General features: G+C 40.5%; 5 protein-coding genes and 1 long non-coding RNA gene across 8 annotated transcripts; 4 read left to right on the top strand and 2 right to left on the bottom strand.

Annotated features, from left to right (window-relative positions):
• Positions 1–774: 774 nt before the first annotated feature.
• Positions 775–4,433, top strand: LOC121969303 (protein ALTERED PHOSPHATE STARVATION RESPONSE 1-like). The gene is made up of 5 exons (XM_042519322.1): positions 775–2,155; positions 2,446–2,621; positions 2,791–3,014; positions 3,118–3,448; positions 3,742–4,433. Exons 1-5 carry the CDS (start codon positions 1,306–1,308, stop codon positions 4,192–4,194), a joined length of 2,034 nt encoding a protein of 677 aa, XP_042375256.1. The 5' UTR covers positions 775–1,305; the 3' UTR covers positions 4,195–4,433.
• A 207-nt stretch (positions 4,434–4,640) lies between these two features.
• LOC121973065 lies at positions 4,641–5,711 on the bottom strand. The gene is made up of 3 exons (XR_006109359.1): positions 5,466–5,711; positions 5,247–5,366; positions 4,641–4,927 (listed from the first exon to the last, which is right to left on the bottom strand). It is a non-coding gene; the product is annotated as an uncharacterized LOC121973065 (long non-coding RNA).
• Positions 5,712–11,523: 5,812 nt separating this feature from the next.
• On the top strand, positions 11,524–13,488 carry LOC121969302. The gene is made up of 3 exons (XM_042519321.1): positions 11,524–11,813; positions 12,704–12,808; positions 12,884–13,488. The coding sequence occupies exons 1-3, from the start codon at positions 11,748–11,750 to the stop codon at positions 13,094–13,096; spliced, it is 384 nt and encodes a 127-aa protein (XP_042375255.1). The 5' UTR covers positions 11,524–11,747; the 3' UTR covers positions 13,097–13,488.
• A 732-nt stretch (positions 13,489–14,220) lies between these two features.
• LOC121969299 (lactoylglutathione lyase GLX1-like) lies at positions 14,221–19,706 on the top strand. The gene is made up of 9 exons (XM_042519315.1): positions 14,221–14,373; positions 15,913–16,036; positions 16,136–16,260; positions 16,473–16,537; positions 16,629–16,841; positions 17,498–17,545; positions 17,886–17,993; positions 18,068–18,220; positions 19,431–19,706. The coding sequence occupies exons 2-9, from the start codon at positions 15,915–15,917 to the stop codon at positions 19,476–19,478; spliced, it is 882 nt and encodes a 293-aa protein (XP_042375249.1). The 5' UTR covers positions 14,221–14,373; positions 15,913–15,914; the 3' UTR covers positions 19,479–19,706.
• A 703-nt stretch (positions 19,707–20,409) lies between these two features.
• LOC121969300 (tobamovirus multiplication protein 1-like) lies at positions 20,410–23,513 on the top strand. 3 transcript variants are annotated; one of them, XM_042519319.1, is made up of 12 exons: positions 20,410–20,609; positions 20,700–20,843; positions 20,943–21,033; positions 21,130–21,182; positions 21,299–21,391; positions 21,470–21,541; positions 21,662–21,734; positions 21,835–21,880; positions 21,953–22,016; positions 22,173–22,252; positions 22,334–22,414; positions 22,492–23,513. In XM_042519319.1, exons 2-11 carry the CDS (start codon positions 20,706–20,708, stop codon positions 22,371–22,373), a joined length of 750 nt encoding a protein of 249 aa, XP_042375253.1. In that variant the 5' UTR covers positions 20,410–20,609; positions 20,700–20,705; the 3' UTR covers positions 22,374–22,414; positions 22,492–23,513. The 3 variants fall into 3 exon arrangements, with proteins under 3 accessions (XP_042375253.1, XP_042375250.1, XP_042375251.1); XM_042519317.1 differs by having other exon boundaries at positions 20,418–20,609; positions 22,173–22,226; XM_042519316.1 differs by having other exon boundaries at positions 20,417–20,843; positions 22,173–22,226.
• Positions 22,771–23,370, bottom strand: LOC121969301 (thioredoxin-like protein CXXS1). The gene is made up of 3 exons (XM_042519320.1): positions 23,235–23,370; positions 23,042–23,164; positions 22,771–22,939 (listed from the first exon to the last, which is right to left on the bottom strand). The coding sequence occupies exons 1-3, from the start codon at positions 23,334–23,336 to the stop codon at positions 22,778–22,780; spliced, it is 387 nt and encodes a 128-aa protein (XP_042375254.1). The 5' UTR covers positions 23,337–23,370; the 3' UTR covers positions 22,771–22,777.
• Positions 23,514–23,729: the final 216 nt, after the last annotated feature.

Raw genomic sequence — 23,729 nt, 5'->3', positions numbered from 1 at the left:
ACACTAGATCCCTTTGGAGGCGCCTTTGAGCCACGTCAGCCAATGACAACCTTATCCCATGAGGCTATAAAAAATCCTCTGAAGTTAGGAATTCAATAACATTCACTGTATTCATTTCTTAGATAATTTCTTGAGTTGTCAACGTTTGTAAAAGGCTACTCCGCCTTCAACAAATGAATTTTTAGTGAGTTTTTCATTATCTTGAATTAACAACTAACTAAGTTCTAATCAAATAACTATTTGAGCCTTCTTATCTTGTTTCTTTTACGTTAGTTATTTACTTTTATTAATATTATATCCTTGCTTAATTCAAATAATAAGATATTTTTTTAATTTATTTTCAGGATTATTCATCTTCTTTAATCGCCTACCACAAACCTACAATTTAAGTGTATATATATCCTTTGTCAAAAATTTATTGAACACTTTTATATCATAAAAAATTATTCAAATTTAATTAACGATGGAGATTAACGGGTGAAAATGAAGGGTGTATTTACCACTAGCTAAAATATATAATACTGCCATTTTAATTTCAGAAAAACTAGGGTGCGTCTCGTTAAATTGCCCTGAAACAAAAAGTATTCTTCAACTTTTTTTAATATCTTCTTCGGAAAAAAAAATGCAAATACAAAATAATTAGTTTTCCATATGCAATAAAGAGACTTGGTTCTTTCTTTCTTCTTCGCAGCATTGCATTTATGACCGATGATTCACTCTTTCTTAGCCATGATTACTAACATGTTTAATCTTTTAAAGCCAAGTCCCACACCTCACCAAACCCTCTCTCTCTCTCCGACAACGCACTTTGATGATGGGAAGTGAGGGAGAGGGGCGACCGGGAAAGGCGACAGGGAGCTGCGGCTGACAGAGCATGCAGCAGGGCGCCGCTGCTTTGTCTTTGCATACCCTTCTCGCCTCCTTTCTTGTCTCTTCCTGCAATCATCAACTATATGGCGCAGATGAGCATTCTTGTCTAAGCAAAATCTCATCTTGCTTAAACCTCGCGTCCTCGTTCCTTTGCTCTCTCCCCTACCCTCGCCCTCATCGGTGAAATAAAACCCCTTAGCTTCATCTCTCTGTCGGTTCTAGTTTGGATTAGGTATTTAGCTTAGCTTTCAAGCTAAAGTTGCCGTTCCCGAGAAATGGCAGCTTGTGTATGAGTTGGGAACGGCGGATTCGTTTTCTTTGTTTTAATTTTTGTGGAACTTGAGCTGTTTTCCGGCGAAGTCGTTGAGTAATCGAGACAAAGATCTGATACATTGCCCTTTCCTTTTTTTCTCCTTTTTTTTTTGGTGCGGCGGAATGGGGTGCACGTACTCGAGGGTGGAGGTGGACGAAGTGGTGTGGCGATGCAAGGAGCGGCGGAGGTTGATGAAGCGACTTCTCACCTGCCGGGCGGAGCTTGCCGCCGCTCACATGGCGTACCTCCAGTCCTTGAGGAACACTGGCGCGACTCTTCGGCAGTTTACCGAGACTGAGACGATGGTCCCTAATGATACTCCCCCTACCGACCTCACATTGCCCCCCTCACCTCCCCCGCCGCCGCCTCTGCCACCTTCGCCGCCACCGCCGCCGCCTAGTTATAGTCCCGTCGTGGCGAAGGAGGCAGTGGAGGAGAAAGCTTCCGTCGAGGACGGCTCGAGCGATTCAGAAGACGACGACCAGAGCTGCTCGACGCCTCCGCCTACCGTCCCCGGCTCGGTCTGGGAGTTCTGGGATCCGTTCAGCCCGCCTGCTTCCTCGAGCTTCTCCTCTCCACTGCCTCAGAAGGACTCAGGAACTCTCATTCAGGCTGCCGCCGAAGAAGAGAACTGGGAGGAGACCAAGTCGGAGTTCCTGGAGGAGGAAGAAGAGACGGAGGAAGAAGAGAAACTGATCCCCAAAGAGGAAACCTATGCTGTGACATTGAATGCGGTGAATGACAATTGCACATTGAAGGAGTTGGCCGACGACAATTCGTCAGTGGTGAGTTGGCTAACCAAAGACACAGACATGGGAATGGTCGTATGGAGGAGCAAGAAGACATTGGCCGGGATCATAAAAGAGGTGGATGAGTATTTCCTGAAAGCTGCTGCCGGAGGGAAGGATGTTGCAGTTGTTCTAGAATCAAATCGCAGCTGTTCTCATCCCTGGGATACAGAAAGGAGGAAAGGTAATCTCTACCTCATCTCTGTCTGATGCTGCGCATAGTTCATTGTTTTCCACCTTAATACTGTTATCTAAATGCTTCTTTAAAGAATGAATTCATAATCTTTAGAGAATGAATCTATATTTCTGTCTCAAACATTGTGAATTACTGCTTAGAACTATAAGATTGAGCTACACAGAAGATGGGAGAAGCCTCTGATTACATGTTTAAGGAATTAATTTACAGAATTTTTTCTCTCTGGTTTTGTTTAACTCACTAGGTGAAAATGGTATGGTTGTCATATGTGTTTTCAGGAAAGAATTCAAAGTCTGCCAAGGTTGTAAATGCATTGTCGTGGAGTTGGTCCTTCCGATCTTCTCATTCTCACCGAGATGCTCACGGTGCGAGTAATGCTTCTAGTCCCGGTAAGCATTGCACGACACTCGAAAGACTTTTTGCCGAGGAGCAGAAGCTCTATAAGCAAGTGAAGGTAAACATGCTATTGTAGTTAGTTAGTCCTGGATCTATCCATGTGTAAATTAGTCATCCTCTCTTTATACAGCACTTTATCTGTTTATCAGGGGGTGATTTAACCAAGCATGACTAATCGATATGCTAAAATACAAGCGCAACTCATGAATAAATTTTACTAATTCCAGGATGAGGAGATTGCCAAGTCCCAGCATAAGAGGGCAATCTTAGTACTGCACAAGCTCGAAGCTGGAGACTATGATTCTGTGAAAACTGAGAAAACTCGCTTAGACATTGAGGAGTTGCAATGCCGGATGATTTGTTTAAAGGAGTCAATAAACGGAACATGTTTAACCATATCAAAGCTTAGGGATGAAGAGCTCTTCCCTCAGTTAATTGAATTCACAGTCGGGTAAGCTTGGAATATGCCCATTCTTTAACTGTAAACTTTAGAAGTTGGAGTTTATTGCTTGACTCGTAATGTGCTTCTGTTTGTCCATTTTAAACTTCTCAAGGCTGGTGAAGATGTGGAGAACAATGTATGAATGCCATCAAGTGCAAAACCACGTCTCTCAACAAACCAACCTTCTAGAAAACCATCTCGGCAGCGATCCAACAACTGATTCACTTCGTCATGCTATATCTCAGCTCGAATCAGAGGTGAGATCGTGGTATGGTACCTTCTGCAATCTCTTCTGTTGTCAGCGCGCGTATCTGCACATTCTCAACCAGTGGGTTAGGCTTACTGAGGGCCTTCCTGAAAGTGATCAACTAATGGATTCAACTACCGGGATCGGTGGATATTGTGAAGAGCTGCAAAGAGTTCTCGATAGGTTACCTGACAAGGTAATATTACTTCTGACACTCCTCTGTTTGTAAAGTTCCATTAGTATAATAAAAACTGTCTGATGGATAGAAAATGTGTGAATAAATTGATATGATAAGGATATTTTGAAGAACAATAAGGAGTAGGTTCCATAAATAGATAAATTGGATCGATAGGATGACCAAAGTTGTTCAAAATGGTTGATACAGGCTTTGCGATATCATATTAGATGGAAGTTCTACATGGTTTCTAATAACTGGGACATTGAACTTGCTTGTCATATGAGGTCTTATCTTTATGTTCATCTCAACAGGTAGCAGCCGAGGCAATTAAGTGCTTTCTATTAGTCATTCGCTCTATCATTCTTCAACACTCAGAAGAGCACAACTTGCGAAAGCAGTCCGACCGACTTCAGAGCAGATTGGATAGAGAATTAAGCTCTCTTCGCTCACAGGAGAAGCACAATGATGAACATATAATCCAACAGATGGTCCAAGGCCCTCAGGTGAATCACCAACTAGCATCGTCAACTAAGTACCCAAAACTCGATGCTTTGAAGAAGAGGTTGGAGGATGAAAAGGCACGGTACTTGGAATCCGTTCGGAAGAGCCGGGCCATGACACTGAACGATCTGCAGACCAGCCTCCCCAATGTGTTCCAGGCTCTGGTAGGGTTTTCGAGCGTGTGTGTGCAGGCTCTAGAGGGCATTACCGGCTCAATGGAAGCTATAGGATTTTCTGAGAATGGTTCACCTTTGCATCCATGAAGCTATTGCCGACATGTCAGGCACTGCAAGCATAGCTTCTCGTTTTGAGCTCATTACAGATAGAAAGGCCTTGTTTGCACTGTTAGATTGCCTAGTAAAGTTACTAAACCATGTTATTCATATGCATACAAAATTTCAGTTCTTATTTACTTCCTAGGGTTCTACTGTGTCTACTTGGAGGGTATGCTTTGGAAAATAATGAAGGGTGTGTTTTGAGAAAAAAAAACACAATCATGAATTCAAATTCAAAGATCAAAATTTTCATATCTAAATCATATATTTGTTATTTTGATAGTAAGCCTTTGAATATTTCATTATCCAAAATAGACATTTTAAATATAGGATTTAAAGAAAATTATGTGATTTTTTATTGTTTAAACCAAAAGTTTGTGCAATTGTTGTAGTTATGAAATGCATTGCTGAACCTCTTTTTTTTCCAACAAAAGATGGAAATATTCACTTCACAAAACTTGAATTTGCCATCTTCCTTGCAACACAAAAGGATTGGTTGCCATCGTACTTACAACAATCTTAGCCATGGTGATTGTTTACTAACTAGCAAACTGGCTAGTTCTGATCTCAACTAAACTCTTTGAGTTTTACATTTAAGCAAAAAAGTAAATTTACAACTTAATTACAAGTTGAAGAGTGTTGTTGCTTTGGTCCTCCATTGCTGTAGGATTTTTTATCTTTGAGTCTTCTGAGTTTGTATCTTTAAGTGTGGCTCAACCATCTGTGCGAAGTGGAAAAACATCACGATTTACGATCCAACAAAGATTTCTGAGAACTATGTGCTTCATGAGAAACGATCAATAGCAAAAAAAATAAACGGAAAACGCAGTGAGAATTTTTACAACGTATCAGAATTTTTTGACGGATTGTTGAAAAAAATTCGGGACTTTGATTGAAATCCGGAAATCATTGCTGAACCAAAAAACGATAGAGCCAAACCCAGAGACTACAAAGCGAACAGCGTTCTAAATTGTAGAACTTCATTAAGATACAGGAAAGGAATGCAAAATACAGAGACCAAGGCGCCTAATTCAACCTACCTTGGAATTCAGATGACGAGTAGGAGCTCGCTCGAAGCGGGCCTCTCCGTAAAAATTCGCAGGATGAAGATCGCCAATCGGATCCAGCTACCAAACCAGGCCATCTAATTAATCAGCGACCTACGCCGGCAAAAAAAGCACAAATTTTTCACTCCGGCGAACCACAAAATCTCATCTTTAAATCGAGAAATCGATCACCAAATCAGATAGGAATCGCACCTAGCTTCAGAAAGCGAGCTGAACCTCGTTGGGAACGGGCCTCTCCATCAGAACTCGGAGGAAGGAGATCAGGAACTGAATCCATCCACCAAATCGAGCCATCTCGAAGAGGAAGAACCGACGATCTGTGAGATTTGGAAGGCACTGAGAGCCCATCGGTTAAGCCGGACGCATTCCCGGCCACGTCCGAAGGGGAAAGCGACAAACTGGCTGGAAGCCGAAGCTTGATGCGCCATTTCATCGCGTGATATGTTCAAGACACCAAACATCTACAACGCGACTCCTATTGGCTTGAGCGGATAACGATTGGCACTCCGACGACCTGAGACTTCCAAAATAATAAAGGTGGCTCGGTAGTTGCAGCCAACTGAACGACCCAGATGCGGATCGGGTTGTGGGCTCTAGATGGGCACGTAGTAAGCACGTGACATAAGCAAGTTGGAACCATAACCAATTGAGGGGGGGCCGGGCCGGAGAATGTTAAATTTCGGATCCGCTAATTAAACCACTTAAACATTTTATTTTAAAAAAATACATAAAATAAATCAATAAATATACCGTCGGGCGCCGCTACGTCACCGAGGTGGCGCCGCCGCAGTTCGTGTCGATAGTGAAGAAGAGTAGCGTGGCGAAGAGGGTGCTTGATAGCATCAAAGAGGAGGAGAGGGACGCCGCCACCGCAGGTACCTCACTGCCGGCGAAAAGCTTTACCTCTGGAGGCGCCGTTGGCAGCCGGTGAGCACGGCGACTCAATTTCCCGGCGTGGCCTTCACGGGTCCGCCGTCGCAATAAGACCAGTACGGTTGTAGGATTGGATAGTTGAGCACGCGGAGGTTGAAACTTCGGCTTTAATTTAGGCTCTTGTTTGTCAGAAATTTAAATAATTTGTATGTGAAAAGGAATTTTATAGAAAAATTATAGGTAGACTTTTACAAACAATTTACAGGTAGAATAAATAAATTTTTAATTAAAATATACTTAAGTGTAGAAGGGTTGAAAATAAGCGGTCGCAACCTGCTCCTACTGCCACCAACGAATAACAATAAAATTGCGTGTCCTCAGGATTTGCCATTAGACCGGTATGATTTGATTTTTGACATATATAAATATTATTTCGGATTATCAGAGATAGAAGGGCATTCAGTTAAGACTGAGGCCCGGAAAGGAGATGCATATGACACTTCATTTTTTTACCCGATGTTAATCTCAATAAAAATAATTAAATAAATAAAAACAAATCATTACAAAAGATATATATATAACAGAGTAACTAGAAGAGAGTTGATCCTAACTCTGAGTCAACGAACGCTGGGGATGTGACGTTCTTCGTTGTCTTTTAGTGTCGAGGTAGACCTTCGACGAACCTACAAAGAAGTCGAGCCGAGAGGGATTTCCCGGCGACGACCCTCCGACGCTCAAGTCAGGCAACGAAGAAGCAGAGTAACATTACTGTGGCTACAGTGGTCAAGATTACATACCTCCGTTGAAGTCTGGGGGGTCCTTATATAGGGCCCCGGGGAGGCGCGGACACGCTTCTCGATGCATGCACGCTTCCTCAAACATACCTCAGTAGGGTTGTGTCAGAAAAGTACGCCTGACGTCATTCCGCAATCGTCCGAGCATATCCCGGATGTGACGGTGGAAGCTTCTACCGTACGATATTCTGTCTGCTCCGGCCGCCAACCATGCTGTTTGTCGACGGCAGGTGTCTCGAGGATGAAGCTACCAGCTGTCCTTTTTGTCTCCTAGCGCTCTTATCTGTTCCCAGGCCGAGCGGAACAGCCGCTCGGCGCTCATGTCCTCCAAGAAGCCCTATTCACGTGCTCGGCTGAGATTGTGGATTATTGTCCTACAGCTCGGCCGAGCGTCCTGGCCGCTCGGCTTAAAGACTCTTTTACCTTGAGCATCGGAAACCCGCCCCATGGTCGGGTTGTCTTTTGTCCGGCCGCTTGGGAGACTCAGACCGAGCGCCCAGTCGGCCGGATGTCCGGGCCGGGATGGTCCGCCAGTCCGCTCGGCACGACCTTGGTGTTGATCCTCATGACCCTTGACCTCCACGTGTCCTTGACCTCTCGCCAACAAGTGATCCTCTCGTCCTTACCACCGGATCAAGAGTGATTATTAATTTTTTTTATTTAGTAATTACTATTGGAAATAAAACAATGATGGATTTTTTAAATTGATGGCTAATGATTGTTTGTGGTATAAAAATATTTAAAATTGTTATTGATGGTGTCTTTATTTTTTATTTGCTTGGACTCTTCCTCTCTCTCAATTATGTCCATCTCTCCAAAAAAAAATCTTAGATCCAATGATATGAAAAGTAAAACAAGTTAGGATTGACAAGTGTTACCGATACCATCACTCCAATGTTTAAGTTAGAATTGAATTCAAAGAATAAAGGAAACAAACAGAAAGAGAGAAATTAAAATGTTAAAGAGAGTTTAGTGGAGAAGAGTAATCTCTGCGCACAAGAAGAAAGATATACCTCTCCACTTACCTCCGTCCATCTTTAAGACCTTCGGAAGAAATCTCCACGGAGCCTACCAGTTATCCATCTAAGGGGTGGTTAGGGCATTAGAGGCAACCGTTGGATCATACCTCTGACACTATGGGCCCGTTCGCCATGTGTCACCTTCTGTGGAGCTATCAAAGATTATTGAGCCGTTGGTGTACACAAGTTGATGGAGGTTGAGGTCGACTAAGCTTCCCGAGTCCAAATGGGAAATCGCTGAATAAATACCGAGTGCTCAGGAGAACATACTCTAAATGGCTATTCCGAGTCCGAATGAGATACTGTGGGATGAATATCAAGTACCCAGGAATGTAGGTTGATTGGTTTGAGAGAGACGCTGAGTGGGGCGGATGCAGAGACAACTTCTAACAAGGGCTAACCATTTTTTTTACAATATAATAAATATATTTAATAACAAAAATTTCAATTTGATAATGTAAAAACCATAGAAATACTAAATTAATAAATTACAAAATTACTATTAGGCTATTACATTGAAGTATTGATTAAGACTTTGTGATATAGTAATATTGGTTGTGGACCTTGTGGTCGTCAGATAAGGCTACCGACTGCAAAGTTAATAAGATATTAAGATGGTCTTTTTTATTTTATTTTATAAGGAGTTAGTGGATCGAAGACAGTGAAGACAGAGTCCAGATCCTCTGCGCCCGCCTCCCGTGCGCCCTCTGCGCCCGTCGCTACGCGACAAAAAATCCACGCGCTAAACACGTGCGTTTCTCCGCTCCAGTAATAAAACTCATCTCCAACGCACACATATCACTTTCTACTGATCGGTCTGTTGACCGATCAGCAAGAATACTGATCGGTCAATAAATCGATTAGCAGGAATGCTGATCGGTCTTGCTGATCGATCAGCATTCCAGCAGGAAGATATTTGCTTCCATCTGGTGATATTATCTTCACAGGCCTACAGGAATTCCATCTGGTGAGATGTACCTAGGTTCTTCTTGAGAACTTGTTCCGTCGTCCAATAAGGGGATTACATCTTTCATATTTTAAGAATTGATTGATTATCCAGACTTATGTTGTCATGAAATGAGCATGTTGATCAGTTGTCTGTTGCTTGTTCTTAAGGACTATAGTGTTGGATGACGTGTAGGTTATTGGGAATTTCAGAATTTTTATGGATTCTAAAGTATGTCTTTAACATTTACTTAGTTTCCACGGCTTCTTTCTATAGATTGGTTCAGGAAGTTATTTAAGATGTATCAATTTAAAGTCTTTATCATCTTTCTCTATTAAAAGGTTTTTAAAGCATTAAGTTGCTGTTTGTTTATCTTTGTACTGCTGCCACTGATACTGTGCTAAAAATATGCATGACAAGGTCTTAATCTATTAGTACTTACTTTACAGATCCCTTGGCCTACTTCATCCAAAAGAAGAAACCTTATCTAGGCACTCCATTTTAAGGTCTAATGGGCTTTGGGGTCCCAATTCAAGACCAATTACTGGTAGAAGGGTAAAATCCTGCTGGAATGCTGATCGGTCAGCAAGACCGATCAGCATTCCTGCTGATCGGTCTGCTGACCAATCAGTATTCTTGCTGATCGGTCTGTGCAGGAAGTGATATGTGTGCGTTGGAGCTGAGTTTTATTACTGGAGCGGAGAAACGCGCGTGCTTAGCGCGTGGGTTTTTTGTCGCGTAGCGACGGGCACAGAGGGCGCACGGAAGGCGGGCGCAGAGGATCTGAAGACAAGAGCTTCTTCTTCTTCCCCATTTCCCTAGACGTTTGTCATCACTCACTGCTCACGTTTGGGACTACGTCGCTCGGTGAGGACTGAGAGGAGTTAGCCCCACCGCAACCTCCATGGCTCCTTCTTCTTTGACGGATCTTGACAAGGACTTTAGCCCACTTCAACCCTTACCTAGATCCACCCCTAACACAGAGTGCTCAGGAGAAGAGACTGACTATTTGGGGATAACCCAAATACTAGTAGGATGTTGTATGACAAAAGTTAAACACTTGGGAAATAACTAGTGAGTAATACTAGATACCATCATGCCCTCCTTCAAGTCAGACTAAATAGTAAAGTCGGATGAAATCCGATTAAATATGTGGTGACTTCTAAATAAAAAAATAACCATTGAGTTGCCTCCCTAATCTTGATAGGATCCCCAAAAACCATCACATGTTTCTCTTTGAGTCAGACTGAAGAGTAAAGGTAAATGATGTTTGATAGAAGCACAAGATCACTAGGGCAAGGATCAAGCGACTTCCTAAATCAGAGATGTAACTGAATAAGTAAGCACCTTAGAGGACCGCTAAGAATGTGTAGAACACCAATCCTATCCTGGTCAGGAGGGGAACTCGATTCCTTAGTTGTGTGGATAATACTCAAAAGGCCAAGTAATGATTCCATCCTAGCTAGGAGGAGGTGCTCAATTCCGCGGTCATGCAGATGATAATATTGTGGATGTTTAAAATGTCAACACAAGTCGTCACATTTGGAGAAAGAATATCAATCTTTCAGTCATGGGGACTGATGCGGATGTATTATGGGACTTGGGAGGAATTAAGGAGATAGAGGAGGGCATTTTTGTCTTTTGGGAACCTTAAGGGTCTAGGGATAAAAGAAGTATTGTTCATGATCACGAGAGGTGGGGGCTTCGGGCTTGGCTCCTATCCGCCGCCAAGGAATAGAGGCCATGGCCAGATCCTTGTCGTTCTCGCGAGTCCTCTTCCCGACATCGCGTTTCTGTCCTCGTCGTCTTCTTCGATCCGCTTCTATGAGGTTTCCACTCTTCTCTACGATCTCCAGCTACCGATTCCTCTATGCCTTGCCTCCTGGGCCTAGCGGCCGAGCAACAAAGTTGCCGCTTCTTCCCCATTGGTGAGCAGAAGCAAGAAGGAACACGGTTTCCTCTCCTTTCATGTTCGTGAACAGAAGTCTGCAATGGTGGAGTTTCTTCTCGCTATTCTCCCTCGGCACCAGCCTCGGCAAGCCACTGCTTGGTTGCCTCTTCTTATCGGCGGATTGACAGTAGGCGAGGACGAGGGCGAGCAACAATACTTCACCTGTGCCAAGGATTCTGATCCGTCGCCAGGGAGAGATCAACGACGCCGCTGGTCGCACATATCGCCGCAGCTGGTCGCTCACACCGAGCCCTTGCTCCCCTCCTCCGTTTCCCCTCTCCGCTGCCTCTCCCAGCAGCCGCCTGCTAGTCTTGCCGCCGTCACCCTCCAGTCAGCCACTGTTTGAGTGCTCAGATTCATACTCCGGCCATCGAGCCGTGTTGTGTTTCACTATTCATATTGTTATCATGCTTGTGAGTTACTTGTATCATTCGGCCTGCGAGCCGTTATCATATCTCGCCCTATGAGCCATTGTAGTATCCCGACTCAGGAACCGTCGTTATATTTCGGCCGACATGCTGCCTCTTGGATCCATGCTGCATCGAATTCCATGTAGTCACCCCCGATCCGGTTCCTTAGCTAGCTCACACTCCTTTACTCGTCTGGGCTGATACAACTTGATCAGCGCCGTGACCAGCTCACCAATCTATTCGAGGGTGCCTCCCGGGGCCAGGGTACGTCACTGTACTCGTCTTCTATTTATTTAGTTGTTCTATCACTATTTGGCTGCTTATGTATATGTGGGATTCACCTCGAGCATCGGGGTACCAGGAACCGGGGTAATTCGGTCGCTGCCTACAGGTACTGTTGACCAGAGGACCTCGGACGACTTGGTCAACGCAGAGGACAACTCACCTTTCGGGTCATGGAGATGCAACCCACATTCCAGACATGTCACACCAATATGTCCGTCTTCTCATCTTCCCGACAGGATCAGAGACATATAAATATGAGAAGGTGGGAAATCTAAGCAATCCTAATCAGGAATAATAAGAATGTTAAGAATAGTAGAAGCTCAACCATATTATGAAGACCGAAGATCAATCTTGTTTTGGGAATAATAATGAGAATACTTAGGCCTGTTCAACCGGTCGGTTAACTGGTTTATCGGTTTATTGGTTCCGGTTAATTCCGATTTACCATGATTTATTTAAAACTGGTTAACTGACCGGTATCTTACCGGTTCTACCGATTTCAATTGAATCGGCTCCGGTCGGTTAACCGGTTCCAATCGAGAACCGGTAAAGATCATTGAGCTTGGGTAAGTGTACTTAGTGAAGTAGGTTATTGGGTTTTTTTTTTTTTTACAAACTAATTAACTAAATCAGAATAGTGGATGGTGATCTGACTAAATCGGTGGGTTTAATTCGATTGATCAGACCCAACGCAGGAAGATGGAAGGCGAGGCTAAAAAGGGAGTGAGAAAAAAAAACAAGGCAGTGACATAGAGTTACCTTGCGAAGTATGCGCTCGAGAGCGGAGAGAGAGAATTTGGGCGCTAAAATCTTCTTCGAGGTGATAAGAATATGTATTACTAAAAGAATAGAAATCTAAGGAATAACTAAGTTTACAACTAAATATAAAAAGTAGCTGGAACACATGATTTATTGCTTGCTTTGGTTAATATTGTCATTTGCTGTTAACTTTGACGAATAAATCAATTGTTTAACCAAAGTTTGCTCTCACATGTCTTCAAGTTATTTTCCTCTTTATGCATTCTAACAAGTCCAAGCAGACGTTCTTCATCTTTTAATTCAATCTTTGCAAAGAAGTATTTTTTTCTGACAATATTCATTGCAACATGTGTTTTTTTATTATATTTATTTCCTTCTCTTATTTTACCTCAGCTGTCGTCGGTGGAGACATTGTGGAGAAAGAGTTTATATGCTAGTCTTTTTGAAGGTTGCTGGATTTATAAGATATTTAATTCAAAAGTAGCTAGAAGGATGAATGTAAGTATTATTTAGCTTTTTTTTGTCAACACTGGTGTGTTTGATGTAAATTTCAAGTTTATTATCCCCATTCAGATTGAAGATTTTCTGAATCGGTTTGAAAACTTTGCCAAATCAGTCAGACAGTCACTGCTTCCTTTTTGCTCTCGATTTGGATCGTCCCTTCCTTCTCTCGTGCTTCCTCCTGCAATAATCAATAAGACAGCTAGACTTCGTCTTCCTCTTCCTCTGATTTTTGCTACCATGGTGCTCGAGGAGCAACAACACAAGTCGTCGAAGGATCAATAAGACAGCTAGACTTCATCTTGGTAAGAGGAAGACCCTATGATATACCGGTTGGTGCCTAGTTTTACCGATTTACTGGTTAAACCGGTAAAAAAAATCCAAAACCGGGAACCAACCAGTAAACCGGTAAAAATCGGTTAACCGGAACCGATTAAAACCGATTAACCGGTTAACTGGTAAACCGGAACCGGTAAGCTATCGGTTCCGATCCGATTTTCGATTTGTCGGTCTTTTTGCACAGCCTTAAGAATACCCTGGAAACGGGAAGACCAATCCTATTTGAGGATAATAACAAGAATACCAAGAGGACTAAAAGACTAATTTATCTTAATTGGAGAGAGGAGTTCAATCATTTAGTCGTGGGAGCAAATAACAATACTAAAAAAAACAAGAAATCTGACCTGCTAAGGAGAGGATAATAATAATAATAATAATAATAATAATAATAATAATAATAATACCACGGGTCACTAAGAAAAAGGGGCTCAGGTCTGTGGAGCCTATATTGCTTACCCAAGCCATATCATATACGACAACCGCCATATGACCTACCCGAGCTACACCAGTTATGTTTAACTTCGTGGATCATCCATTTCCCTTAGAATAATCGTTCTTATGCTTACCCAATCCATTCGGAGAATCAACCAAAGCTTCCTGTTTACCTCCTCTGATCCCTTGGAGCGTTGGCTCAATGCTATCGTGTAGTACTTCACATCAATGCTGTTGTTAAGAACGAAAAACAGAGGCCATCAAAGCCATCAATTCACAAGATCACATAGCACACTTCACACTGTTTGTGGATGGATGCCAAATGACACGTAACATTCCACTTTTTTTTTCCTTTACTTCTACTTTTATTTTTCCCTCTAACTGGTCCCTGAACAAAAGTTGATAAAGGAAAACTTCCGTTTACTTTCATGATTAATCACAAAATTTAGACATTTAAATTATTTTAAAAAATAACTTTCAAGGAATTATTCAACTTTTTAAATATATATATATATACCTTTCACCTTTTTTGTTTTATATAAAATTATCCTGCAAGGATTTCAGGTAAAGTAGAGACTGAAACTGAACAGGACAAGTGGCAGCGTCTGCGACGCTCACGCCAAAGGATCCAGATACGGGATGGGAATTGTACGGATTCTATTTACAGCACCAATTGGATGAGATCACACTCCCTTCTTCCAGAAAGGTCCTATTTAGTCCCTGCCAGAGCAGGCAGGCAGTGGATCAAGCTTTCGCCGCTCTTCTCGGAAGAGATTTCCGATTCTTCTTCGGTATGTCTCCAAACTCTCCGTTCTTCATGCATTTAGGGTTTCGGTCTCCGTTTTATTGTACTTTTACAGTCTCGAGAATAGTATTACGTTCGATTTTAACTATCGCATTAGGCTAGAAGATCGATCCAGGTTCCAGGAGTCGCCGATTGCTGTGTTGATTCCAGCGCGGCGTGTTTTTCGATTTTTCTGTGTGTATTTGTTGCTGTCTTATACTTTAAAAAAGTATTATTAGGTAAAACTCTGGCGTTTTTAGTGTCAGAGATGCCATCCCTGCAGAGTCGCTAACCAGGAGAGAGACCTTATGCAGAAGTAGCTAATTAAATTATGGGGAATTTGCTAAGTAAATAGGTTGGAAATGTTCCATAAATTAGGTCTGTGACTTCATGGCTCATTGTACTGCAACGCACCTTCAAGTATCATTCCGTGGTATATTATCATAACTAATTTTGTCATCCTTAGACATTTGTTATCTCTAAGGTTATGATATAATCTTGTTAAGTTGTTATGAATGGGAAATCTCCTTTACTGCAAAAACTTGTTGATCTATGTCCTGCCCAACTATATCCTTGTCCTAGATTGCACGTGCAACAACAACGAAGATGACTACATGGTAGGGATAATTTGCAACCTACCATTCCCATAATAGGGATGCCTTTTTTAGAACTTCTTAGGAGAGGGGTCTCTTATACCATGTGGATTATGAGAATGGGTAAATGTTGTATTGCTTAATAATGAAATATTATTTAGATGGGTGTATATATAGACTTGATAAAACCCTAAACTTAGAACTAATATTTTGTGTTTAAACCTACTAGACCAATAAGCTTATTAATCTAGTGCCTCGAACATATTCCAAATTTTAAATTAGAAAATGATTCTTTTTTAGATTTCAAAGATTTATATCTGATACCATTAGTTGGTGTTTGTTAATTAACCATTCCCTATGTGTTACTATATAACTTTTATCCATAATTCTAGTACCTTCCTAGTATGAAGGAGAAAGAAATCTATTTGGATATGATCACAGTCATTCTTAAAAAAAAAAAAAAAAAAGGTAGATCCGCTACCTTAGCGGCCCCCCTAGTGTCGGCCCCACGGATATGGAGGGAGGTTCATGCAGGTACACAGGCCATAGGCGCATGGCGGGGTAAACCCCAGGTCGTCAGTTCCTGAGAATCGACCCCTGGCCATTACGCCAGAGATAACATGCGCCCACCGTCTGCGCTACGCCCTGGGGCCCACAGTCATTCTTAAAGTTTAATGAGTCAGTGGTCATTTACTTCTCTGCTTAAATTTCGATTGCTATCTAAAGCTTGCTTATGTGGTGAATGTGGATTTTAGTTTGAATCCCCTAAAGAAAATTAACAATTTATTGTCATACCTTTTATCTGCTACATCTTCAAAATTAGCCTCTGAAGTAGTCTAAGTTTAGCTTTTTCTGTTCCAATGGAACTGTCATTTTAGGCATTTACTTTCTTAAATGAGTAGTTCTACTTTAGTATTGTCATTTGATATATTGACATGATTATCTTGGTTTAGATATGGCATCTGGTGCTGAAGTAGAGTCTCTTTCCAGCGAGAACTTGCTTGAATGGGCTCAGAAAGACAAGCGTCGTTTTTTACATGCTGTTTATCGTGTTGGCAATTTGGACCGTACCATAGAGTCTGTTTTGTCAAAAATTTGACCATCAAATCTTCTATGATATCTTACTCTAGCTTCACCAATCCCTATTTACTAAACAACGCTGTGATATTCCTTTAGGTTTTACACTGAATGCCTTGGAATGAAACTGCTCCGTAAGCGTGACATTCCTGAAGAGAAATATTCAAATGCTTTTCTTGGATTTGGACCAGAGGATTCTCATTTTGTGGTGGAGCTGACATACAGTATGTTTCTCATCTCATTGTAGAAAATCCTTTTCTCCCATCAACTTAAGACCATGCGTGAACTCCTTCAAAATTTATCAAATTTTCCGATGATTGTCTTAGCAGCAACAATAGGCTCCAAACTATTGGCACTTTGTACATGTCTGTTGTTCACTTTTTAGTTAAACATTCAGTAAATGACTTCATATCTTCTTTTCTCTTCTTTTGAGCAGATTATGGGGTGGATAAGTATGATATTGGCACTGGCTTTGGCCATTTTGCTATTGCATCAGAAGATGTATGTTGCACATTTGTGATTAATTCTGTCCCATTTAGTTATTTATCACCTGAACATTAATTGGAAGGAAACAAAATCACTCGAATTGTAGGTCTACAAATTAGTTGAGGACATAAGATCCAAAGGTGGGAAGATAAAACGTGAACCAGGTCCTGTTAAAGGAGGAACGACAGTCATTGCTTTTGTCGAAGACCCTGATGGCTATTTATTCGAGCTTATTCAAAGGGGACCCACACCTGAACCACTTTGCCAAGTCATGCTTCGAGTAGGTGACTTGGAAAGGTCTATCAAGTTTTATGAGAAGGTAACTTATATTATAAGTTTTATTGGTTGTTCAATCTTAAAGATGTCAAAATATAGTTGCTTATTTTGTTCAATTTGATAATTTCTAAATGCATGCAAAACAGTATCCTTCTTGAACAGCATAGTTCAACTACTTTCTTATTTGCAGCATGTTTCAAATACCTATAATTGTCGTTATGAACTTATTAGAGTTTAGTGTTTCAGTTCACGCCTTATCTGTGCATCAATATCTATTCGTGGTTCTTTTCCACAGATAATTTTCATAGTTTTGGTGACCGGTTGTTATGCATTTGCTCCATTGTGTCTAACCTGTTAATAAACCAAATATTATAATATAATACATTTAGTTTGTTTTGATTGTTATATCAGACTGTTCCCTTGAGAATCTGCAATAGAGAGACTTTGTTGCCTTTGTGGTTCCATTTATTTTCGATGGTTTTGCCCTTATTTAGAGTGCGCAAACCAGTTGCTACTTATATCTGATCAGCTGGATACAGAACAAGCCAAGCATGTTTCTTCTTTTTTGAATACATCTGTTTCTCTGATTTCATTGTTATGTGACAGATGTGCTATCTATATAGCTGAACAAGTATTATCAAACTCTGTGTCCTCTTTAAACTCATCATTTTCTCAATGTGTTTTGTCATTATCATTCAGGCTTGTGGGATGAAGTTGCTGAGGACAAAAGACAATCCTGATTACAAGGTCATATTGCACATCATCATTTTCTGATGGTTATTGGTCTTACTGTTGTTAATCTAATTATGCTGCATGTGTCAAAATCTTTTGGGGGCTAGGGCTGCAATCGTGCATTTAATTTGTGCAGGGGCATTAGTCTAACATGTGTGTGTGTCATAATCTTGGCTTTTGTGTTATGATAAATATGCTGATTGATATAATGATAATTTCATATATAGGTTCCTATAATTCAGATACATGTATACCTTTGTGGTGTTGGTTTAACTTATATACTTTTATATAGAGCTATATCTTTTGCTTTTTCACATCATGCTCACCCTTTCTTCCAACCATACAAGAACAACAGTATACTATTGCGATGCTGGGTTACGCTGAAGAGACAGAATCAATTGTTCTAGAGTTGACTTACAACTACGGCGTGACAGAATACACAAAAGGAAATGCATATGCTCAGGTTTTTTAAAATCTTTCGTAATATTCTGTTAATTTTAGCCATTAAATTACTAATATCTCTATATCTGTGCGTAGGTTGCTATTAGCACTGAAGATGTTTATAAAAGTGGCGCTGTTGTTGATTTAGTTACCAAGGAACTAGGAGGAAAAATTACAAGACAACCCGGACCAATTCCAGGAATCAACACCAAAATTGTCTCGTTTTTGGATCCAGATGGTTGGAAAACAGTAAGTCTTCATTTATTTCTTGGTTTCTAGAAATAAATTGCTCAGTTAAATTCTTTTTTGTTCCTTTGCATGTAGCTTAGTAGTGCTTTATGGAATCTCACTGTTCAATTTTTTCGGGTGACGAACTTTGTTGTGTTCTTATCTGCTATGACAAACTCATGCCCCCAGCTTCCCTTAATATGTTAAAGGATAAAAACTCTAAGAATACCTTTATTTCCTGAACAAAGTTTGAACAAAACTTTCAAAATGGCATGAATAATGTATCTGTTAATTTTTTGTTTCAAAAATTGCCTGAGTTTTTGATGAAATCTCTCTCGACTTCATTGTTGTGCAGTCCTTGACTTTTATTTTCATTCTTTTGCAAAAACAACCATCTCAAGGCATTATCTATTTCTTTTTGGCATAAGAAAAGTACTGAAATATCCATTAAAAATCATATTTTATTCAAAATATGATTTTGTTCCACGGTAATATCTTTCGCTACCATTCTCATGTGTACATCACTTATCAATATATCAAATACTAGAAAGGTTATTACTTAAGAATGGAAGTCAAATGAATACTTGTGACTCAATATCATGTTATGATTTCTATACTTTTCTATTAATGATTATATATAAATAAATGTCCATGGATACTTTTTGCATAAAATTGTATTTTGGTGAGAATTGTCGAGGGCAAGACAATGTTATTTGTATACTGTTCTATAAGTTTGACGTGTTAAATTGTTACTTGGTAACGATGAGATTTTGCTCCTTGAGAGGTCATAGTTCAATTCTCACTGATAAGTTCTAACAAAGGTCAAAGACACTGATCTAAAATAATCAAAACAAAGTCTTATTTGGCCATTTTTGAAGAGGCAGCTATGCCTGAGCTTTTCTCAAGAGAGGTCTTTTTAGAGATTTAGAGGTTGAATTAAACCTATTTGATGTTTATTGGATAACTTACCTCGTTTGGTTTTATCAATAAATTATCTGGCAAATAATGTTAAACAATCATTTCCCAAGATTACTACACCAATTTATCATTTCACTTTTTTATTTTGTTTATCTACTGTTTGCACTTGCTAAATGCCAAGTCCAATCATTTCAATAAAATGTTTAGTTTGGGTTAATTTCTTGGCGGGATTGGTAATGCACTCTTCTATGTTCATGTGCATTTAACTATTTCGTCTATTGAATCAGTCAAGAACTTTTTAATTGTTTTCCAGGTTCTAGTTGATCACTTGGATTTCCTCAAGGAGCTTGGGCAAGCGTGAGCATCCCAAGCGGACGTCTGAAACTTTATTACTGCGACTATGGGACTTTTAGCTGTAAGTTGTGCTTTCTATATGCAAGTCTAGTATTGTGGCAGTATGTAATAATAATTTCGAGTCATGGAAATCATGGTACTTTTAGCCGTAAGTTGTGCTTTCCATATGCAAGTCTAGGGTCGAGGCAGTATGTAATAATAATTTCCAGTCATGGAAAATATTTCTTTCCTTTTAGCATCATCTTGCATTTGCTGTTGCAATTTACTTGGATTAACTACCGCACCAGTGGATAACGTTATGCAACTGATGGCTGCGCTGTGTGTTTTTTTGTTTGTTTTGGACAATGCTTTGGAAAAAGCGGACTATTAGTAAATGCTCCAAAATTTTGTAATAGGTTTAACCGTTTAAAAATGTCTCTTCTTAGTTATTTGTTAACAGAGAAAGGATTTTATAACTTTCCAATGCAAATCTTCTTAAGCATTTTGCTTTATTTTGTGAGAAATTTAATTCACACTATTAAATAAATAATAATAAAATTCAACATTTCTGGGAGAGTATTTGAAAAATGGAAAGGCATCTAAATTTCTCTATATTATTTTGATTTAAAAACTTTCTTTAGGTGAATCTTCTTCCTCATTTGCTCTTCACATTTTTTGAAAGATTACTATTTTTAATCTTTTGTTAATGCCTTTCTTGTATATTGCTCTATACCTAATTGTCAATTATCAAGGTTGAGTTGATCCCTAATTGTCAATTATGAAGGTTGAGTTGATTAGTGTAGAGTAGATTTATTATCATAAGAGTAAGATTCGAATTTGGATAAAGTTGATGGAAAAAAAAAGTCTTTTGATTTATTTTTTTTATAGATAGTATGCACCGTTGGATGGCGGATTTTAATTTTTTTTTTCTACCATATCCCTAATTGTCAATCATTTTCGTGATGGAAAACGACCATTCCAAAGGCGCATACGCCGGCGGTTGCCAAATTTTGCTCCATCAAAAACCGACCCAAGTGGCCCAAAAATCCGGCGGCGCCGATCGATCTGGTGCTGATTTGACTCCCGTTCCACCTGTCGAACAAAGCAACGTATTTCGAAGCAGTCGCTGGTTTGACGAAGCTGCCAGAAGAGTAGACCGGTGGGTCGCTTACGGCTTCGGCCTTTCTTCCTCCTCGCAAGGCATATTCCAGCATCTTTACTCCCACCTAATCTCTCTTTGCCTCTCTAGATCCGAATGGACATCGCCGGGATGAGTTGGCTCCCTGCAACCGCTCGAAGCTGGTGGGTGAAGACCGACGAGTCCTCCCAATGGCAGGACGCCGCCTTCTACTCCCTTTGCGCCGCGTATTCCTGCCTCTCTGCTTTCGCCCTAGTATGCCCCAATCTCCACATGCCATCAGCTGAACAGTTTTACCCCTTTTTTAATGTAAAGATCGCAACTTTCCTAGTTTGATCAATTCGTCGCCTGCAGATTCAAGTGGCGAGGATCCAACTTCGAGTCCCTGAATATGGTTGGACGGCGCAGAAGGTTTTCCTTTTCATGAATTTTTTGGTGAACGGAGGTGATTTCGGCATCGATTTTAATCTGATTTTTTTACCCATCTTTGCTCGTTTAGATCCTTAACGGCAGATTGCTTTGCCATTATCTCATGTTGCAGTTCGCGCTCTGGTCTTCGGGTTCCACAATAATGTTTTACTTTTCCGGCCAAGTGTAAGCTACACACATGTCCTTGATCACCTTTGATGCAGCCCTCAAGTCTTTTTAGTGTTAAAGCTTGTTTGGAATCTGTAATCTGGTGGTGAAATCTTTTTGATTCATTTGATCAGGTTTTTGCTCTAGTGTTGTTGGATCTTCCAGGGATATTATTCTTTTCTACTTACACCCTGCTTGTGCTTTCCTGGGCTGAAATATATCATCAGGTTGGTATAAGTTGTGCTCTCATGTTCTCCATTTTTGTTGGATTTTCTAATTCCCGATGATACATAACGACATGGCAGGCAAAGGATCTTCCTTCAGACAAGCTGAGGATCACATACATCATTGCTAATTGTGTAATATACTTCATTCAGGTATCCATTCTTTCAGTTTGCAATTAGCAAATTGGAATATGTTTATATAATCTGTTGTTGGTTAATAGTACCATTTGTTGAATCAGAGGGTATTCTTCAATCCTCGTTATCTATGTTTAGGTTTTCATATGGATGTATCTATGGATAAACGACAATCGGATTGTTGAATTAGTTGGGAATATCTTTGTAGCAGGTAGATTTCATTTTGAATAGCTAGATTTTGGTTCCTCTCCTACTTTGCTGAGAAACTGTTTCTTGCTTAACTTAATTTGGTGTTTTGTTTTCTTTTTCAGTAATATCCTTCGTAGCTGCACTCGGTTTCTTAGTGTATGGAGGAAGGTAATATTTTGCTTTATTGATCATTAATATGTAATGCAGACAACATCCTTATGAATCCTAATATCTTTACAGTCTATTTTGCCTTCTGAGGTGTTTTCCTGCTGAATCGAAGGGGCGACAGAAGAAGCTTCTTGAGGTTTGTTCTCCTACCAAACACTGAAATGATATCAAACCTGTATCTTCAGTCTATTTTCTGATATCAAGAACATCCTGCAATAACATAATTTCAACTGGTTTTAATATGATTCTTTTCTAGAGAGTTAAGATATCAAATTTTGATGCATTGATGCAGGTTGGATCTGTTACTGCAATATGCTTCACCTGTTTTCTCATAAGGTGCCTCGCGGTGAGTGTTGATGATCCCGTATTAAGGTAATAAGAGGAAAATAAGTTCATCAAATCTTTATGCTAATCATTTCTTTCCCTGCCTTCTTCTATTTGTAAATGTTGCAGCTTGGTCTATCATCAGCCATTGGCTCTGGTACCTCACTAGATGAATTGGGCCATCCTCTTCTGGATTTCACCTTCTACATGGTAATGTAACCTAAACTTCATTGTATCAGCCGGTCGGTCCGGTTTTAAAAGCAAATCCATGGTTTTGTATGATTCAGCTGACCGAAATACTCCCTTCGGCACTTGTTCTCTACATTCTGCGGAAGCTCCCTCAGAAAAGTGTTTCCGGGCGGTATCATCCCATTCGATAGACTATTCGCTCATGCAAGACTAACCTACTAAAGAGAAGCACTAGAGAGTAAGATTCCATGCCCAGCTCCTTCAACATTACAGATTATAATTACAGCATCACTCAGGCCTCAGGCAAACATATCATGCACATGATGATAAGAAACAAGGCTTATTATCAAGCTGTTTTATTATTATTATTATTATTATTTGGTTTCACTCGAGAATTTTTGAGCTGCGGAATGATTGGACAAAGCCATCCACCCTTTTCCTGATCTCTTCCGGATTGGCCCCGACAGCCTTGTCTATCACTGCGCCATCATCTCCCATCAGAACGAAGGTTGGCATTGCCTTCACCCCCATCTTAGAAGCCACCTCCTGCCATTTCCATTCAACACACCAAACAAATAAACAGTGGTAAATTTTGTATCATGAAATTCCTGAATTGTGAAAAAGAAGGAACAAAAAAATCCATCTCACCGTGGCTTCATCAACGTCCACCGAGAGGAAGAGGATGTCCGGATAAGCTATGGACAGCTCCTCGAAGAACGCGTTCATGGCGAGGGATGGAACACACCATGAAGCGCCGAAGTGGATGAAAACCTACAACGCAATCAGGCAGGCATCAAAAGGAGCGACCGAGAGGAAGAAATTGAGCCATGAGAGGGCTTACAGGGCAGCCTTGGTCCTTGGCTTGGCTGATGAAGGTGTTCCACGACTGCTCTGAGTTCACCTTCACAACTCTAGACCTGGAATTCTGCTGCTGGCCTTCCATGACTGATGACCCACACACAAGCTCATGAGCTGATTTTCTTGACCAGAGCTGGGTGGGAATTTATAGAGAGAGGAAAGTGGAGATGGAGGACAGGGTGGCCTAGCAAAATATCTAATCTTGTTCATATCCATGAATGATGATTGTTGTGGAAGTTTTGGTCATGTTTTGTTTGTTTCACAGGATCTTCTTCTTGTTTTTTGTTTGGGAAATCTGGCATGGCGGTTTGAGAATCGTAGGCTAATTGGGAATTGATGGGGCTGGTAATTGAGTTTTTTCTCTTATAATTCGGATGGAAATCAAATGGTTGAAATTGGTTTTGCAGGTTTTAAATTATTAAGAAACAACTGGAACCAACTGGCGCTTTTTTTTATATATAAAAATGTGTTGTTATTA

The sequence above is a fragment of the Zingiber officinale genome, chromosome 4A, assembly GCF_018446385.1.
Source record: "Zingiber officinale cultivar Zhangliang chromosome 4A, Zo_v1.1, whole genome shotgun sequence".
Taxonomy (NCBI): domain Eukaryota; kingdom Viridiplantae; phylum Streptophyta; class Magnoliopsida; order Zingiberales; family Zingiberaceae; genus Zingiber; species Zingiber officinale.
Note: the sequence above shows the minus strand (reverse complement) of the source record. Positions and strands in the feature narration are given on the sequence as shown.

Excerpts from the sequence above, each read along its gene's own strand:
- LOC121969303 (XM_042519322.1), top strand. The coding sequence starts at position 1,306 with ATGGGGTGCACGTACTCGAGGGTGGAGGTGGACGAAGTGGTGTGGCGA. Across the intron at positions 2,156-2,445 it reads GGATACAGAAAGGAGGAAAG|GAAAGAATTCAAAGTCTGCC; the intron begins GTAATCTCTACC and ends ATGTGTTTTCAG. Across the intron at positions 3,449-3,741 it reads TCGATAGGTTACCTGACAAG|GTAGCAGCCGAGGCAATTAA; the intron begins GTAATATTACTT and ends TCATCTCAACAG.
- LOC121969302 (XM_042519321.1), top strand. The coding sequence starts at position 11,748 with ATGTCACACCAATATGTCCGTCTTCTCATCTTCCCGACAGGATCAGAG. Across the intron at positions 11,814-12,703 it reads AGACATATAAATATGAGAAG|CTGTCGTCGGTGGAGACATT; the intron begins GTGGGAAATCTA and ends ATTTTACCTCAG. Across the intron at positions 12,809-12,883 it reads AAGTAGCTAGAAGGATGAAT|ATTGAAGATTTTCTGAATCG; the intron begins GTAAGTATTATT and ends ATCCCCATTCAG.
- LOC121969299 (XM_042519315.1), top strand. The coding sequence starts at position 15,915 with ATGGCATCTGGTGCTGAAGTAGAGTCTCTTTCCAGCGAGAACTTGCTT. Across the intron at positions 16,842-17,497 it reads CTATCAAGTTTTATGAGAAG|GCTTGTGGGATGAAGTTGCT; the intron begins GTAACTTATATT and ends ATTATCATTCAG. Across the intron at positions 17,994-18,067 it reads AAGGAAATGCATATGCTCAG|GTTGCTATTAGCACTGAAGA; the intron begins GTTTTTTAAAAT and ends ATCTGTGCGTAG.
- LOC121969300 (XM_042519316.1), top strand. The coding sequence starts at position 20,706 with ATGGACATCGCCGGGATGAGTTGGCTCCCTGCAACCGCTCGAAGCTGG. Across the intron at positions 21,034-21,129 it reads GAATTTTTTGGTGAACGGAG|TTCGCGCTCTGGTCTTCGGG; the intron begins GTGATTTCGGCA and ends CTCATGTTGCAG. Across the intron at positions 21,542-21,661 it reads GTGTAATATACTTCATTCAG|GTTTTCATATGGATGTATCT; the intron begins GTATCCATTCTT and ends ATCTATGTTTAG.
- LOC121969301 (XM_042519320.1), bottom strand. The coding sequence starts at position 23,336 with ATGGAAGGCCAGCAGCAGAATTCCAGGTCTAGAGTTGTGAAGGTGAAC. Across the intron at positions 23,165-23,234 it reads CCAAGGACCAAGGCTGCCCT|GTTTTCATCCACTTCGGCGC; the intron begins GTAAGCCCTCTC and ends ATTGCGTTGTAG. Across the intron at positions 22,940-23,041 it reads TGGACGTTGATGAAGCCACG|GAGGTGGCTTCTAAGATGGG; the intron begins GTGAGATGGATT and ends TGGAAATGGCAG.